An 18,783-nucleotide genomic window follows, 5' to 3' on the forward strand; every position below is an offset into this window, starting at 1 on the left:
TATACTGCCTTTTGTTATTTTAATTTTGTAAGTCTACCTTTTCTGTCCTTCAGTTCTTCCATTCATGCCCTCTTCCATATTTTTTGATTTTGAGTCATTTCTTATTTCCTGCTGTGTATAATTTCCATATATTCTCTTTATGGTTACTATGGGGCTTAAGTTTACCATCGTTTGTCTGTAACAATCACAACTGAGGTGATATAAATTTAACTTCATAGCATAAGCAAAGTATGTTCCTATCCCCTCCATACCTTTGCCTTTTTGTTATACTTGTTATGAAGTCTATCCTTACAGCAGCACCAGAAATCTGTGTGAGAAAAAATATTTTTTGTTGGAGATAGTTTTTTGTTTGGTTCTTTAAATATTTCATTATACTGTCTTCTTGTCTATATGGTTTCTGATGTGAAATTGGCACTTAATCTTACTTGGACTCCCTTGCAGGTAACACTCTGCTGTTCTCTTGCAGCTTTTAGAATTCTCTTTGTCTTTGGCATTTGTCAGCTTCATTACAACGTTCAGGTGTGGTTCTCTTCCTATTTGTCCGGGTTGGGGTCACTAGACTTCTTGACTGTGTATATTCATTTACTTGGTTAAGTTTGGTAAGTGTTCTGTCATAATTTCTTTGAATATTCCTTCTGCCCTTTCTCTCTTTCTTCTCATTCTAGAATTCCCATAATGTGTATATTGGATACTTCATGGTGACTCACAGGTCCCTTAGGCTCTTAGTTTTCTTCATTCTTTTTTTTCTTTTTGATCCCCAGCCTGAATCATTTCAATTTTGTTATCTTGGAGTTTACCGATTCTTTCTTCTGCCTGCTCCTATCTATTATTGAACCTCTGTAGGGAATTTTTATTTCATTAATTGTAGTCTTCAATTCCATGATTCCTTTTTTGGTTCATTTTAATAATTTTAAGCTCATTGAGAATTCTTATTTTGTTTAGTCATCATTTTCCTGATTACCTTTAATTATTTCCGTATGTTTTCCTTTAGCTTTTTTAGCACATTTAAGATAATTTTAAAGAAGTCTTCGTTGATGGTTCCTAAAGTTTTTTCTTGTTCTTTTTAATGATCATAATTTCCTCTTTCTTCTTGGTCTTGTAATCTTTTATAATATTTTAGTTTGTTTACTCTAGAGTTTTATCCCTGAGCTGTCTTTTCCTTAAGTTTATATCCACCTAGTGATATGACAGAGATTTCCTTTATTTTTTAGGAGTTGACAAAAACAAACAGACAAAGGAAAAAAATCACCTTTCACAGTCTTTGTATATTGGGTGTGTGTTGGCTGGTGGTCTCCTTCAGAGGTTAGCTTTCCTATCAAGGAGATGAGTCGGAGGCTAACATCTGAGGTCCTCTGACTTTTTTGAGTATACCTCTTTTCTTGGGCTTATGTGCATGGCGTTAAGCATTTCCTCATTTTCAGGGATCTGAATTCTTCCTCTACTCCCTATGAAATAGACAATATAGAGATTAGATAGTCAACTGCAAGCCTGTTATTCTCTTCTGTTTAGATGACTGTTGAATCAGATTCAACTGCTAGTTACAGTAGACTTCCAGCAGATCAAGATGCATTATTAGGAGAGAGTATTACATAGTAAGTGTAATATCTATAAATGTGTTATAGATTTTTTTCTCTCTCTCTATAGGAAATTTAAAATGGATTCTGTAAGGATCAGGACTGTTGACCTTTCCAGGAAATTTTGGAGTCACTAGGATTTCTTTTTGTTCTATAGCCATTCCAAGAAAGTTTCTTCTCTCTGCCTGCTGACCAGTTATATTTTAGGGAGTCTTCCTAAACACCTGGGTCCTCTTTCCTTTCTCATCGATACCCAAGAAGGATAAAGAAATGATCTCTTAAAATTCCCTTCAGAATTTGGATTTGAGGGAGCCAATTATTTTCCTTTCTGTTTGTTTTACCTTAGAAATAGTGGTTCCTTCTATATCCTTATCTAACTTTTTAATTTGTATACCAGAACAATTAATTTTGCCCAGTTTTTACTTCCTTTCCACTTTTCACTAACTTAGGCTGTTGGAAAAACTAGTTAATTCCCAGTCTCTATTTTGAAGTGAGGACCTAACTTGCTATACTCTATGAACTAGTGTATCTAGGCACTGACAATTTTTGGGATTTGTAGCATATCATGTTTTGTATGACCATGTAATAGGGATTCCTTGTTGTTTCTTTGGTGGGCGGGTTGGTTAAAGGTTCTGTTTATTTTGGTATAAACTGGTTTTAATGTCTTCTTTTATTCAGTGGTAGAATACTATCATATACCTCTATGTTAAGGGGGGAAAAGAGCAGGTAAAAATTAATCATTTTTCTATTACTAATACTGATTTAGCCTATTATTTTAGGTTATTTTTCATTCAGAAGTCCCAGTTCTGGGTAGATTCTTGAGATAATCACTTTGCAAATAGGATATTTTTGCAATATGTGAAAATGTATATTCATAATTTTTTACTTCTCTGATACCACCATGCTTTACCTTCTAATATGCACAACTTTTGTCATTTTTCAAATTTAATTTATATTTGCTGGTTGCATTAGAGAAATAAAACCAAATAATTTTGGAAATGGAAGGAAACTTAACAAATTCATTCTTCTTTGTAGTGCTGGAATTTTCTTTATTACATGTCTAATAATTGTACCTTCCAGATTCTTCTACAGTACTTATATTGACTGGAACTCCAGACTTCTCAAGGCACTTTGATTTTTGAATAGTTATGTTTCCAGAAAAGTTGTTTTTAGAGTTATTCAAAATCTGCCCCTCTCTAAATTCTATTCAGTATTTGTTTTAACCTCTGGATCAACCTAAAATAAATGGTCCTCTTTCCAAATGACTACTAATTAACTCTGTTTTTGATTTGTTATGTGCATTTCTCATTGCTTTAAATAAAATTTCAGCTTTGTCTTTCAAAATGGAAATGATGTTCTGACTTTTTTTTTTTAAGGATCGTCTTTTTAAAGAAAGATTAATGTTTTCATAAACTGTCTTGTGGCTGTGTTTCTATTACTTCCTTTCCTTACTGAAGAGAAATTTTATAGGATGATACTGCTCTGAACCTTACCCCAAACAGAAAAGGAACAAGCTCTTCAAAAGTTCAGTGGCTGGTCTAATCAAACACATAGAACTTTTTATTAGACTTAGTTGAACTTTCTTTAAAAATTAAAAACTTAAATTTATTTTAGTCATTTAATATGTACAAATGACCTCAAACATTTAAGTAACTCATATTAAGGAATTTCTGTAATATATTAAGTGACAACTCAGTTACTCATGTACTTTGAATCATCTGGCTATTTACTTTGCTCAAATTCTATGTTAAATTAACTGAAACCTCTGGTTGGTAGCTGTGGGAGGAAAGGAGAACGAAGTGGTGACGCTTGCTAGCATGCTCATCACTGGTCTTATGCATCTTGATTCTGCTCATTATTTTTTAATTTCTAGAGCAAACATTTTGTTTTGTTGGGCATCTTTAGCTGCAAGCAACAGAAATAGGTGCTGAATGCCTCATGTGAGAGAAAGGGAAGTGAGGGGAAATCAGAGCCGCCTGTGGCAGGGAGGATTCAAGGAGCCCAGACGTCTCACGTGCTGGGTCCCCCCAGGAAGAAGCCCCTCCCTGCTTTCCCTGTGCTTCTGGGACTGACTTGACACGCTTACTGGGCGTCTTTGAACACTGGGGGGGTTCTTTTATTTCTAAGTCCTTTGGAAACCCAGTTTCTTTCTTTCTTTCCTCCCAGAAACACACTCATAGAATGCAGGTCTTGGAGCTATTAGTTGTTTTTTCTGCCCACTCATGTTTTGAATTTGTTGTAGATGTTTTCCAGGATAGGGGGTCGTATTTTGTTTTCACTGTCTTACTTTCTTTGTCTTTTCATTTATGTAAAGAGTCAGGGACATTTGAAAATTATACTATAGCCATCTTCCCCCCTGAATTTTCTCTCTCTTTTTTAAAAAATGTACTGAATTTTGGTTATATTCTTATTTATTTTAGAATTTTTTAAAATAAAATCATCTTGCAAGATGTCTCTTGATTTTATTTGAGGTGGCTGTGCTTATCTTCTCTCATATCTTTCTTTTTTGTTTCATTCATATAATTTCCTACTTTTGCTTTGTTTGGTTTTCTATTTTTCAATTTTAAATTCTTGATTTGCATGTTTAGGTAATTTATTTTCAGTCTTTCTTACACATTTAAAATTCTTAAGTGTTTCTATAATTATTATTTTAGCTTTATCTCACAAGTTTATATATATATATAGTCACTCCTAATATCTTTGTTATTTTATTATAATTCTTTGACCCTTGAATTACATAGAAGTATGCTTTTGTTATTGATTTCTAATTTATTTTCTTTATGGTTGGTTAAAATTATATGATTTTTTTTTTGGAGTTTTGAATTTTGCTTTGTGACTTAGTAAGTGGTCACACGAAAGTTGCTTGAAAAGAATGTGTGAATACACAGTCACAAAACAGGTGCAGAATTCTATGTATTGCATGCGACCAAGCAATAATAATGTTTGTATAGTAATTGTTAACACTTATATAGTAATTATTATAGTCCAGGCACTATTTTTAAGGGCCTTACATGAATCAAATATTGTATATTTGTCTTCTTTCCTTATAGATCTGTTACTTATATATATTTTGACTGTGTTGGGAGGCAGGTGTAGCTCAAGTAGTTGAGCTCCTGCTTCCCATGTTGAGGTCCTCGGTTCCATCCCTGATACCCCTTTAAAAAAGAGTCTGTTACTGGGCGTATAGCTGGTGATTGGAATCTGTTATCATTATCTATTGACCTTTATATATAATAATACCTTTAACACTAATCTCTCTTTTTTTCCTGATTTTGATATAGTTACTGATAAAGAAAAACTTTTCTTATAATTTAGGATCTTACAACTTTATTGAGCATCCATTCAGAAAGTAGAAAGGAGTCCCACAGACAGGAACACTCATAGGTCAAGCACAGAAACACTCAGAAAATGTGCTGCTTGGCTGATGCTAAGCTCTCATTTTTCATTAGGGGGTCTTAACAAAGTGGGAGCAGATATATATTGATGATATACATGCTTGTCCATTCTGCTGTACTGTGCCTACTAGACCAAACTTGTTTTAATCCCCAGGTATTGCTTATAAGCAACTCTCTAGGTGCTTTCTATGTTCTGGGAAAACCTTGCAGGTCAATTGTTTTTGTCTTCTGGACAGGCCCTTCTGGGAAGGGGTTGTCTCCTGGCACTGCCCAGTGCAGGCAGCCCTTTATATTCTTACCATTGCATAGGCTTTTTTTCCTAGTTAATATTTGCCTGGAATATCTTTTCTTTCCTGTCTTTATATGCCCTTTTGGTTTAAGTGTGCTTCATAAGCAGCCTGTGAGTGCATTTATTTTATTTTAGCCAAGAGTGGTGGTATAGTGAGTGGTGAAGAGCAAGATCGTGGGACCCAATGGTTTGGGTTGGTTTGTTGCCCGGGGTTTTGATATCTGGCTGCTGGAGTTCTGTACTTTGGGAGATGAAAGGTAGTTTGCCTTTGCTTTATTTAGTGTTTTTAACCTCTCCCTGTATTTCGTGTCCCATACCTCACCCCTGCACTTCCAGGTATTTGGAGGATTCAAGGTCTGATTCCCGTTTGGATTCTGTTCTTGCCTTTTAAGTATTACCTGCCACTTACTTTATGGAGAGCTTCCTAAGTCAGTTTGCAATATTTCTTCTACTTTTTATCTTCTAAAAATGTGTGGAGCATCTCTACAGTGGGCATAATAAGACTTTACCTTGTAGGGGTGTTAGAAGTTTGGTGTGGATTAATAGTGGTAAAGAAGTTTGAGTAGTGCCTGGCACATCAGGGGTTTTATTAAGAGTTGTTCCTGTTTTGTTGTTGATGTCAGTATTAGAGTTGGACTGTTAGTGCTCTTGGACTTTGAAGGTGTCTACTGTCCAGTGTGCTATTTGCCGCTGTAATTATATCATCAGACTTAATTTAATATTTTGTAGTTCAGGTTTTTCTTCATTTCTTTTTTTGTTGCTGTTCCTGCTGCTCAGGTGATATGGGAAAAAACCTTCAAGCATCTTAATTTAGCATATCAAAAGCATGGTTCCGTAATGGAATTGTAATATCATTTTCCAGAAGATGTATTTTGCTCATAATTAAATTATATGATCATTTAAGACATAAAATTTTTATATTTGAAGGGTATAGAATACCAGTTGATTGGGTTTTGAATTTCATATGGAGAAATGAACATTTCTATGAAATGAAGTTTTTTGAAATCTAAATGGGAATCTATATTTTAATTAAATTTATATATATTTTTTAATTTTTTTATTTTTTATTGACTTTGTAATAATATTACATTAAAAATATATATGTGAGGTCCCATTCAACCCCACCCCCCCACCCCCCCTCTCCCCCCCCCCCCACCAACACTCGTTCCCATCATCATGACACATCCATTGGATTTGGTAAGTACATCTTTGGGCACCTCTGCACCTCATATACATTGGTTCACATCATGGCCCATACTCTCCTCTATTCCATCAAGTGGGCCCTGTGAGGATTTACAATGTCCGGTGATTACCTCTGAAGCACCATCCAGGGCAGCTCCATGTCCCGAAGACGCCTCCACCTGTCATCTCTTCCTGCCTTTCCCCATACCCTTTGTCCATTATGTCCACTTTTCCCAATCCAATGCCACCTCTTCTATGTGGACATTGGATTGGTTGTGTCCATTGCACCTCTATGTCAAGAGGAGGCTCAGATTCCACCTGGATGCTGGATGTAATCCTCCCATTTTCAGTTGTAATCACTCTAGGCTCCATGGTGTGGTGGTTGTCCTTCTTCAACTCCATCTTAGCTGAGTGTGGTAAGTCCAATAAATCAGATTGTAGGTGCTGGAGTCTGTTGAGGCTCAGGATCTGGCTATCACATTGTCAGTCCAGAGATTCAAATCCCCTAAATATATCTTAAACCCCAACATTAACTGCACCTCCAGCACTTTAGCATGAAAGTCTTATGAAGGGAGATCCCATCTGAGTCCAGATTCATCACACATAAACACCATTTCCAAAGAGGGGCCATCTGCCCTGGTAGTTAACCCCATCGGCCATGACCATAACTCCCATGGGTCTCTTTAGCCCTCAAAGGAACCAATATCTGGGGGTTGTATCTGCTTTATCTGTCTCTCTGACTCTGCTCAGTTGTGCATGAGGGCAAACCTTCTGCCAGCCTCCAGACTCTTTTTTAGAAACTCGTAGCCATATAAACTCATTTCTCCTTTCCATTTCCCCCTTACTTTAGGTCAAACAGCATTTTAAAGTCATGGTATTTTATGTAGACATGGATATTCTGCTGATCCGCATTGAACCTTCCGTATAAGGTCATTTTCCAGTTGCATCATCAGTTGGTAGTTGATAGTGGTCCCTCGTTGCCAGGGAGGCTCATCCCCGGGTGTCATGTCCCACGCTGGGGGGAAGGCATTGCATTTACATGCTGAGTTTGGCTTCGAGACTGGCCACATTTGAGTAACATGAAGGCTGACAGAAGGAAATTCCCAGGCACAAAGTTGCTCTAGGCCTTGTTCTTATTTTGGGTTTATCAGCTCACAAGCATAGTCATTAGCATCAGGGGCTCACTGTTGAACCCTCACTCCCTCCCGGTCCCCGCCACTGTACCTGGGAGACTGTCGCTGCTCCCCTAGGGATCACGACAGAGCACCACTGGCCAGGAACCCAGTACCCCCCCTACTGTGGTTTTTAATTGTTGCCACTATGAGTATATCCAAACATTACCATGCACCCTGGACATATGTTCTGTACAGCTCCCTGTCAGTCATATATCACCTGTCATTGGTATCCCATACCAGTATCCCTCCATTGCCATTGTTGAAACACTCTGTGATCCAGAACTCCCCGAAATTTGAAGCCCAATATAATGTCATGGTCCCTTACTAGGGAATGGCATATAGCGATGAGTTTAAAGGATAGATAAAGAACTTGGATAAAGTTAGATAAAGAACTTAGATAAAGAATGTTGACTTGAAAAAATTCCACATCGTATTTTTCCCCCCCCCCCCCTAATTATTCAGCTTTTCTTCACAGGAGTCCTAGACCACAGCAATGTATATATATAATATACAGCACTCCCACACATCCACCAGAAAACCTTTTCCCTTCCACAGTGATACTCTTACGCCCTATTCATATCATATTTACTTAAAGTGATGTACAGAGTCTGAGACATTAGCTTTCTAACAAGGTGACATCTGTGCTTACATTATGGTGCATACTTTAGGATACACAGTTCTTTACATTTTTAGTTATCCTATGTTTTACATTATGGTTTACATTATCAGTCTGTCATCTCCTATATGTTATGGTGTAATATTACATGTTTTATATCCATCCTTGTGTACTCTCAAGAAACTCCTCTCTTACCCCCCATTTACTTTGGTTCCACACATTTAACGTCCATTTTCCCTTCCACCTTGGTGCCCTCAGTGATAGCCAACCTCCGTTTCCTGAGGAGCCACTTCCAGAGATAGATGGAATAGTGTTCAGGGCCTAACTTGCTCAACTGCCCCAATGCCCTGGGAGCCACCCTTTCTCTCGAGGGATACAGTTCCCTCTATTGGATGGCATTAGTCCTCCCCAGGATGTGGGTCCACCCCCACTCTCACTACTTGGGTTTCTACCCCATGGTGTCACCCACTCTGGCAGAATGAGCATTTAGACATTCCCCAGGAGCCCGTCCTGCATCAGACCCTCCCCTCCGAGCATTCTAAACAGGTAACCCTCTTTATTATATTTTGATATGATTTTCTCGGCATTTTACTCTCCACCAACACCTGACCCTCTCCTGGTTCGTATGCTACCCCTCCCTCCCCCCACTTTTGGGCAACGTTACCCATCCGTCCCTCCCCAGCCACCCTCAAACCCGCAAAGCCCCAAGCAAAGGCAACCCCTTGCCCCCCTTTTATCTCTTCTTTGTGTTCATACTTACCACCATCTCGTCTTAAATTCCACCCCTGCAGACATCGGCTCATATCCTTCCTCCACCCTCCGATTTCCTGCAAGCCTATCGTTCAGTCTCTTGCTATCTAGGGCAGCTTGTTTATTTCATATCATTGAGGTCATGTAGTATTTGTCCTTCAATGTCTGGGTTGCTTCACTCAACATAAGGTTCTCAAGATTCATCCATGTTATCACATGTGTTTGTAGTGTGTTTGTTCTTACAGCCGAGTAGTATTCCATTGTGTGTATATACCACATTTTATTGATCCACTCGTCTGTTGATGGGCATTTGGGTTGATTCCAACTTTTGGCAATAGTGAACAATGCTGCTATGAACATTGGTGTACATATATTGGTTTGTGTTCTTGTTTTCAGTTCTGCTGGGTATATTCCCAGCAGTGGTATTGCTGGGTCATATGGCAAATCTATGACTAGTTTTTTGAGAAACCGCCATACTGTTCTCCAGAATGGTTGGATCCTTCTGCATTCCCACCAGCAGTGGATGAGTGTTCCCCTTCCTTCACATCCTCTCCAGCACTTGTATTCTTCTGTTTTTTTCATAGCTGCCAATCTTATGGGTGTAAGATGGTATCTCATTGTGGTTTTGATTTGCATTTCCCTGATAGCTAGTGATTTGGAACATTTTTTCATGTGCTTTCTTGCCATTTGTATTTCTTCTTCGGAGAAGTGTCTGTTTAAGTCTTTTTCCCATTTTTTAAATGGGTTGTTTATCTTTTTATTTTCAAGATATAGGAGTTCTTTATATATGCAAGTTATAAGTTTCTTATCAGATATATGATTGCCAAATATTTTCTCCCACTGTGTGGGCTCCCTTTTTACTTTCTTGACAAACTCCTTTGAGGTGCAGAAGGCTTTAATTTTGAGGAAGTCCCATTTATCTATTAGTTCTTTTGCTGCTCGTGCTTTTGGTGAGATATTCATAAATCCATTACCTATTACAAGGTCCTGTAGATGTTTCCCTACACTGCTTTCTAAGGTTTTTATGGTCCTTGATCCATCTTGAGTTGATCTTTGTATAAGGTGTGAGATGGTAATCCTCTTTCATTCTTCTACATATGGCTATCCAGTTCTCCAGACACCATTTGTTGAATAGGCCACTCTCTCCCAGTTGAGAGGGTTTGGTGGCTTTATCGAATATTATGTGGTTGTATATGTGAGGTTCTATATCAGAGCTTTCAATTCGATTCCATTGGTCTATATGTCTCTCCTTATGCCAATACCATGCTGTTTTCACCACCGTAGCTTTATAGTATGTTTTGAAGTCAGGTAGTGTGATTCCTCCAATTTCGTTTTTCTTTTTCAGTATGTCTTTGGCTATTCGGGGTCTCTTTCCTTTCCAAATAAATTTCATAGTTAGTTTTTCTAGTTCCTTAAAGAAGGCTGCATTGATTTTTATTGGGATTGCATTGAATGTGTAGATCAATTTTGGTAGGATAGACATCTTAATAATGTTCAGTCTTCCTATCCATGAACAAGGAATAGTCTTCCATTTATTAGGTCTTCTTTGATTTCCTTGAACAATCTTGTATAGTTCTCAGTGTATAAGTTCTTTACCTCTTTAGTTAAATTTATTCCTAAGTATTTGATTTTTTTATTTACTATTGTGAATGGTATTTGTTTCTTGATTTCCTCCTGATCTTGCTCATTATTGGTGTACAGAAATGCTACTGATTTTTGCGCATTGATCTTATAACCTGCGACTTTACTAAACTCATTTATGAGTTCTAGAATCTTCGTTGTAGATCTCTCAGGGTTTTCTATGTATAGGATCATGTCATCTGCAAATAATGAAATTTTGACTTCTTCCTTTCCAATTTGAATGCCTTTTATTTCTGGTTCTTGCCTCAGTGCTCGAGCAAGTACTTCTAAGACAATGTTAAATAGGAGCGGCGACAGTGGGCATCCTTGTCTTGTTCCTGAGTTTAGAGGGAAGGAGTCTAGGATTTCTCCATTGTAAACAATATTGGCTTTAGGTTTTTCATATATATTCTTTATCATGTTCAAAAAATTTCCTTGTATTCCAATCATTTGGAGTGTTTTTATCAAGAAAGGGTGCTGTATTTTGTCAAATGCTTTTTCTGCATCAATAGATATAATCATGTGATTTTATTCCTTCAATCTGTTTATATGGTGTATTACGTTGATTGATTTTCTTATGTTGAACCATCCTTGCATACCTGGGATGAATCCCACTGGTCGTGGTGTATAATTCGTTTAATGTGTTGTTGAATACGATTAGCAAGTATTTTGTTAAGTATTTTTGCGTCTAGGTTCATTAGAGAAATTGGTCTGTAATTTTCCTTTCTTATGATGTCTTTGTTTGGCTTTGGTACTAGGGTAATGTTGGCATCATAGAAGGAGTTGGGTAATGTTCTTTCTGTTTCGATGGTTTGGAATAGTTTCAGCAGGATTGGTGTCAGTTCTTTCCGGAATGTTTTGTAGAATTCACCTGTGAAGCCATCTGGCCCTGGGCTCTTCTTAGTTGGGAGATTTTTAATAACTGATTCTATCTCTCTGCTTGTGATTGGTTTGTTAAGATCATCAATTTCTTCTTTTGTCAATATGGGCTGTTTATGTGTTTCTAGGAATTTGTCCATTTCCTCTAGATTGTCATTTTTGTTGGAATATAGTTTTTCAAAATATCCTCTTATGATAGTCTTTATTTCTGTGGGGTCAGTGGTGATATCGCCTTTCTCATTTCTTATTTTGTGTATTTGCATCTTCTCTCTTTTTTTCTTTGTTAGTGTTGCTAAAGGTTTGTCAATTTTGTTAATCTTCTCAAAAAACCAGCTCTTGGTCTTGTTTATCTGTTCAAGTGCTTTCTTATTTTCTATTTCGTTTAGTTCTGCTCTTATCTTTGTTATTTCCTTCCTTCTTCTTCCTGTTGGGTTACTTTGTTGTTGTTTTTCTAATTCCTTCAAATGTGCAGTTAGTTCTTCAATTTTTGCTCTTTCTTCTTTTTTGATATATGAATTTATGGCTATAAACTTCCCTCTCAGTACTGCTTTTGCTGCATCCCATAAATTTTGGTATGTTGTGTTATCATTATCATTTGTTTCAAGGTAGTCATTGATTTCTTTTGAGATTTCCTCTTTGACCCACTGTTTTTCTAAGAGTGTGTTGTTTAATTTCCAAATCGTGGTGTGAAATCTGGGCTTCTTTCCCTTGCAAATCTCCAGCTTGACTCCACTGTGGTCAGAGATAATGTTTTGTATGATTTTAATCTTTCTGAATTCGTTCAGCCTTTCTTTGTGGCCTAGCATATGATCTATCTTGGAGAATGATCCATGTGCGCTTGAGAAAAATGTATATCCTGCTGTGTTTGGGTGTAGCGATCTATATATGTCTATTAGATCGAGCTCCTCTAATATACTATTCAGATGTTTTGTTTCTTTGGTGATTCTCTTTTGAGATGTTCTGTCCAGAGTTGATAGTGGTGTATTAAAATCCCCCACTATAATTGTAGATGTATCTATTCTTTCACTTAGTTTTTCCAGCGTTTGCCTGACGTATTTAGAGGCACCCTTGTTAGGGGCATAGATATTTATGATTGTTTGATCTTCTTGACAGATTTTCCCTTGGACTAAAATGTAGTATCCTTCTTTGTCTCTCACAATTGTTTCACATTTAAAGTCTATTTTGTCTGATATTAATATAGCTACTCCTGCCTTTTTTTGGTTATTGTTAGCTTGTATGATTGTTTTCCAGCCTTTCACTTTCAATCTCCATGCGTCTCTGGGTCTAAGATGTGTCTCTTGTAGACAGCATACGGATGGGTCATATTTCCTTATCCAATGTCCCAGTCTGAATCTTTTGATAGGTGAGTTTAATCCGTTGACATTCAGTGTTATTACTATCAAGGAATTATTTGTGTTAGCCATACTTTGATTGGATTTGTGTTTGTCATATTTTGTTTGTATATTTTTTTTTGTCTTTTTTGTTGTTGTTGTTGGTCTTATACTCTCCTCCAACTTTGCCTTTCCTGTTTTTTCCTTTCTTCCTGCAGCACTCCCTTTAGAATTTCTTGAAGGGGAGGTTTCTTGTTGGTATACTCTTTCAGTTTCTGTTTGTCTGCAAATATTTTGAACTCTCCATCATATTTGAATGCTAGTTTAGCTGGATAAAGTATTCTTGGTTGGAAATTTCTTTCCCTTAGTACCTTGACTATATCATACCACTGTTTTCTTGCCTCCATGGTTTCAGAAGAGAAATCAGCACTTAATCTAATTGAGCTTCCCTTGTATGTGATGGTTTTCTTTTCTCTTGCTGCTTTTAGGATTTTCTCTTTGTCTTGAGCATTGGATAATTTGACAAGTGTATGTCTTGGGGTGGGCCTGTTGGGGTTTATGACTTGTGGAGTGCGCTGTGCTTCTTGAATATGTACATCTGTCTCTTTCAGTAGATTTGGGAAGTTTTCAGCCATTATTTCCTGCAACACTCTTTCTGACCCCTTTCCCTTCTCTTCACCTTCTGGAATGCCTATAATACGTATGTTTGAGCGTTTTGCATTGTCATTCAGGTCCCTAAATCCTAATTGGATTTTTTCTATCTTCTTATTGACCCCTTCTACTATCTGTTTGATTTCTGATGTACTGTCTTCCACATCACTAATTCTCTGCTCTGTCTCTTCTAGTCTGCTGATATTTGCTGCAAGTGTATTTTTGATTTCTTGAACTGTGGTGTTCATTGCCATCATATCTGTTATGTTTTTGCGTATGTCTGCAATTTCCCCTCCAAGTGATGTCTTCATGTTGTTAACCTCTTTCATTACTGCATCAAATTTGTCGGTGATAAATGTTCTGAGATCTTTCATTGCTTGTGCCAAGTTTTGCTCCCCTTCGTGATTATTGGTTTGTTGATTGGATTCAGCCATGTTTTCCTGATTATTGGTTTGGTTCGTAGATTTTTGTTGCTTTCTGGTCATCTCTTTATTTTGACGAATTTAATCAGTTCCTTAGCTTCTTTGTCTGCTCTTGGAGGTTAATTAGTTGTTATTTTTGCACAGGTGTTATATCTTCTCTTTGTCACTTTTTTCTTCTTATTCTAGTTACTTGTTGTTGGTTAAGTTCACTTTAGAGGAAAGTATTAGTGTTGGGGAAAGGCAATTGTGTAAGCAAGGGAAAAGTGTAAAGTTGTATTGGTGATGTATGTTAATAAAGCAAGAATATGAGATCTGGAAGGATGGAGGTTAGATTCATGTAGATTGTATAGAGTTATAGCTGTAGGTAGAGTACCTTTTATGAAGTAGATGACTGACTTTGGGAGGAATATGGTATGAACTACACAGCTATTGTTTTCATGAGAGAGGGAAAAAGAAAAGAAAGGTAATAGTTTCAAGAGTGGATAATAGACAGAAAACAGAACAAAGGTATTAGAAATTAAGAGTTAGACACTTTGTGGATCAAAGAACGGGAGGTGGGGGGTGGAATATAGGAGAGACAGTAGATGATAGTGGATATCAAGATGCAGGGGAAGGGGGATAGTGTAGGTAGCCTAAATCAGTTCACACAGAAATGAGGCAGTGGAGGATGGGAAAACCCAGCAAATGTGAGGTGTTCCCTGTAGCACCTATTGTATACTTGAATTAAAGTAAAAATAAGTGGAAGATGAGGGACAAGAGGGAAAGAGAAAACCGAAAAAAAAAAGAAAATAAAAAACTAATTATAATAAAGAAAAAAGAAAGGCAAGGAGAAAGGAAGAAAGAAAAAGAGGATGGGCAAACGGTGGGGAACGGATAGGGAGAAGAGAGATACAGGTACACACGTGTTACAATTGCAACACTATCTAAAACAACAACTTCCCCCCGCTTTGCCCTAAAAACCCCGTCTGTCTGCCCAAATGGGTCTGCAAGCACCTCCCTTCCCACAAACCCCCAATAGGCCGCCCAGGGCCCACGAACTCCCCAGTACTGCAGATGCTCAAAAAAAAAAAAAAAAAAAGTAAAATAAATTAAAAAAAAAATTAAGTAAAATGAATTAAAAAAAAAAAAACAAAAAACAAAAACAAAACAAAACAAAACAAAAAAAAAAACAGAAACCCCTCCGCAGGCCCGGCTCCGCCCGCCGCGGACGCTTGGACCGGCTCTGCCCGGCTCCTCACGCCGCCTTGGCCTGGCCTGACTCCGCCCAGCTCCGCTCGCTACAGCGGCCCAGCCGGCTCCGGCGTCCACCTCCCGCCATCGCGGCCTGGACCGGCCCTGCCCGGCTCCGTACCCGCCGCTGCCTGACCCGGCCCCGCCCGGCTCCAAACGGTACCGCGGCCCGCAGCCGGGGCCTGAACCGGCCTCGCCCGGCTCCAAACGCTACCGCGGCCCGCAGCCGGGGCCTGAACCGGCCCCGCCCGGCTCCAAACGCTACCGCGGCCCGCAGCCGGGGCCTGAACCGGCCCCGCCCGGCTCCAAATGCTACCGGGGCCGCAGCCGGGGCCTGAACCGGCCCCGCCCGGCTCCAAATGCTACCGCGGCCCGCAGCCGGGGCCTGAACCGGCCCCGCCCGGCTCCAAACGCTATCGCGGCCCGGCTCGGCCTGGCTCGGCCCCGCCCGGCCCCGCTCGCCGCCGGCGCAGCCCGGCCCGGCTCCGGCGTCCGCCGCGGCGGCCCGGCCTGGCTCAGCCCCACCGAGCGGGGCTAGATGCCTCGTCTCCGCCTACCCAAGGAGGGAATCCTCTACAGGTAGCTGGGATCTCCGTGTATATTTCACAGACGAATCCTCTCTGTTACCTTCCCTCCAAATCGATGTCCAGACACCTCCGGACCAGCAAAAATCCCGAAACAATCCGGTCCCAAAGAGTCTCCAACGCCGCCCACTAAATTTATATTAAAAGAACATTAGTTATAATGTAAATGTCTCACATTAAAGGGCAAAGAGGATGTTCAGCCATATGAAATTCTAAATCTTTTTTTTTTTTTAAGATTTATTTTTATTTATTTCTCTCCTTCCCCCCCTGCGTGTTCTTCTGTGACCGCTTCTATCCTTATCAGCGGCATCGGGAATCCGTGTTTCTTTTTGTTGCGTCATCTTGCTGTGTCAGCTCTCCGTGTGTGCGGCGCCATTCCTGGGCAGGCTGCACTTTCTTTCATGCTGGACGGCTCTCCTTACGGGGTGCACTCCTTGCGTGTGGGGCTCCCCTACATGGGGGACACCCCTGTGTGGCAGGGCACTCCTTGCGCGCATCAGCACTGCGCATGGGCCAGGTCCACACAGGTCAAGGAGGCCTGGGGTTTGAACTGTGGACCTCCCATGTGGTAGGCGGATGCCCTATCCACTGGGCCAAGTCTGCTTCCTGAAATTCTAAATCTTAAGGAACCATAACTATGGATGAAGGAGAAAATATTGGCATCAATATATTGTTTTATGTTTTTTTCCTTCAACCAAATATGGTGCACACTCATTTTCTAATGTGATATTTAATTTTTTTAACAGGAAGGAAAAGCTGCTGCGATGCTCTCAATGCCAAGTTGCCAAATACTGTAATGCCCAGTGTCAGGTAAAACTGTTAAGCTTTTTAGAAGTGAACCTTGAAATTTGCTACTCTTGATCTTTACCTTTTAGCCTATTTCTTTTGCTTTATAATCTGTGATTAATTTTAAATCCGTGATTTATTTTCCTTCAATTTTAAAATTAACTTATGTATATGGCAAAACATACATGTTTAAAGGAAAATTATCTTCTTGTCCCCCAATCCTAATCCCATTTTTTGGAGATAACCACTATTAAGTTTCTTGTGTATCTTCACAGCATTTTCTTGTGCAGATGCATTCACTTACCTATATTCTTTTTTTAAAAAGCAGATAAAGGTTTTTCTGGCACAAATTCTTGCCTACCTTGATTTTCTTTTTCATTTAATAATCTATCCAGAAGAACTTTCTCTATCACTATATGAATGCATCATAATCATAATTTCCCCATTAATAAGTGCTTAAATTGTTTCCAAATTTTGGTATTGTCATGAATGCACCAAGCATCCCTTTGTACATTTTTGCAGACTGCTGCAAATTAATTATAGGATAAACACCTCCTAGTGGTATCGATTAGTGTATGGACATGTAACTTTTACATTCCGAGAGTTTGAATTAGTGGTGAAAATCCATGGGAGTACCTTCTTTAACATCTTTGAAATTCTTTAAGGGATGTATAATTAGCATTCAGCATGACCTTTTCTTCTGATCTTATGATTAATCACTTAATGAGAAATGTGATTATGAATTGCCTCATAGTAGACCATCTCATTGGAAGTTTTGTGTCTGTCACCAGCCCTCACCCTCCAGCCATCATTTGTTGTAGCTGTGGGTGTGTATGTGTGTTTGTGCATGTGCATATGTTAAGTTTCTCCTTCTTTTAATCTAGGCCATGCTTATCAGAGAGTTTTTCTGCGATCTCATTTTCTCCTTTTAAAGTAATTTCTCCAAACTGCAAGTAGAATGATCTTAAGGGAAAAGAAACCAAAATGTAAAAAATAAATTGAAAAATTAGGAGGTCCAAGTTATAGTGCCCATTCTGCCATTAGCTAGTTAAACTATCCCAGAAAAAGCCCTTAAAGTCTCTGGGCCTTAATTTCCTAATCTGTACTTCTACTGATAGCTCATATTTATTAGTCATCTACTATGTGCCAGGCACTATAAATTCCATTTTCTTCTTTTTAAGAATCCTGTGAGAATTAAATACAATTATTATGTTTGTTTTACTAATAATGAAACTGAGGTGTGGAGAGAAAAGTAATCTGCTGAGGTTCCTATGGAACTAATGAGCGCTTGAATTTGGGAAAGAAACCCAGGTAGTCAGACTTCAAATTTTTAGCTTTTTTTCTAACCCTAAATTTTACCCTCGTTCTCATATTCTGCTTAGGTCTACTTTTCCATTATCTATTATAATTTCCTTTTGTTTCCTTTTGTCCAGGGAACAACAACAGTAGCAACAACAACAAACAAAAAAAATGTAGAAAGTTAGTAATAAACTTCCCTAAGAAAAATGGGGACTGATAAAAATAATTGAATTCTTTTTATCTCATTATACCACACATATGTAAGATCATTAAAAATAATAATCACAAAAAGCAAAACCAAAACCTCCCCCACCCTTTTTCTACAGGAAAAATTCCAGAAAAGTTGTGGTGATGTTTTAGTTACTTTATTTTGTGAAACTGATCTACATGAATCAGGGAACTTCAAATAAGAAGACTATATGTAGAACCCAGAATTATCATATTACTTGTGACACATCTTTTAGATAACTTTCTAATCTCAATGACTGAAAAAAATTACCGTTAGTTTACCTTGTTTTTATGAATAATCTTTTTTTCACCAATGCTACTTTCTCCATTTGTAGTATATACACTAAAGGGGGAAAAATCCATTTTCTGATTAGAATGAGTAGAGGGACTTTGGCGGATGGGTATGTCATTTTAATTCATTAGAGTGCAAATGTATTTACTATACATACTAGCTCTTTATTCCAGAATCAATAATAATGTCATTGTCAGATGTACCTTGGAAGACAATGGGAAGATAGCTATTAAGATGAAAGATATATTTAATACTAGTATGTGTGTTTTGTCTTAGGGGTAGGGTGGGGAGCAAGCATATAGAGGTGGGATGAGAGTCAAAGATTGGCCAGAACATATGCATTTAAACTGTTTTGTTTAGCTCAACCTTAAAGTACAGCATTAAACATTGCAATTATTGTAGATAACTATAAAGCAGCACAAAATTAAACTGGCAAACTGAACTATGAACAGTAATAAGCAGGAACTAAAACACTTGGAA

At 38.4% G+C, this 18,783-nt stretch overlaps 1 protein-coding gene across 3 annotated transcripts in view; it reads left to right on the plus strand.

Moving 5' to 3' along the window:
• Positions 1–18,783, plus strand: part of SMYD3 (SET and MYND domain containing 3) — a 748,180-nt gene that overhangs the window by 157,764 nt on the left and 571,633 nt on the right. For all 3 annotated transcript variants that reach the window (XM_058309394.1, XM_058309396.1, XM_071207324.1), the window contains exon 2: positions 16,445–16,508. In XM_058309394.1, the coding sequence (XP_058165377.1) occupies positions 16,445–16,508 (64 nt within the window). The remainder of the gene's footprint in view (positions 1–16,444; positions 16,509–18,783) is intronic.

Source organism: Dasypus novemcinctus, chromosome 13, assembly GCF_030445035.2.
Source record: "Dasypus novemcinctus isolate mDasNov1 chromosome 13, mDasNov1.1.hap2, whole genome shotgun sequence".
Classification (NCBI taxonomy): Eukaryota; Metazoa; Chordata; class Mammalia; order Cingulata; family Dasypodidae; genus Dasypus; species Dasypus novemcinctus.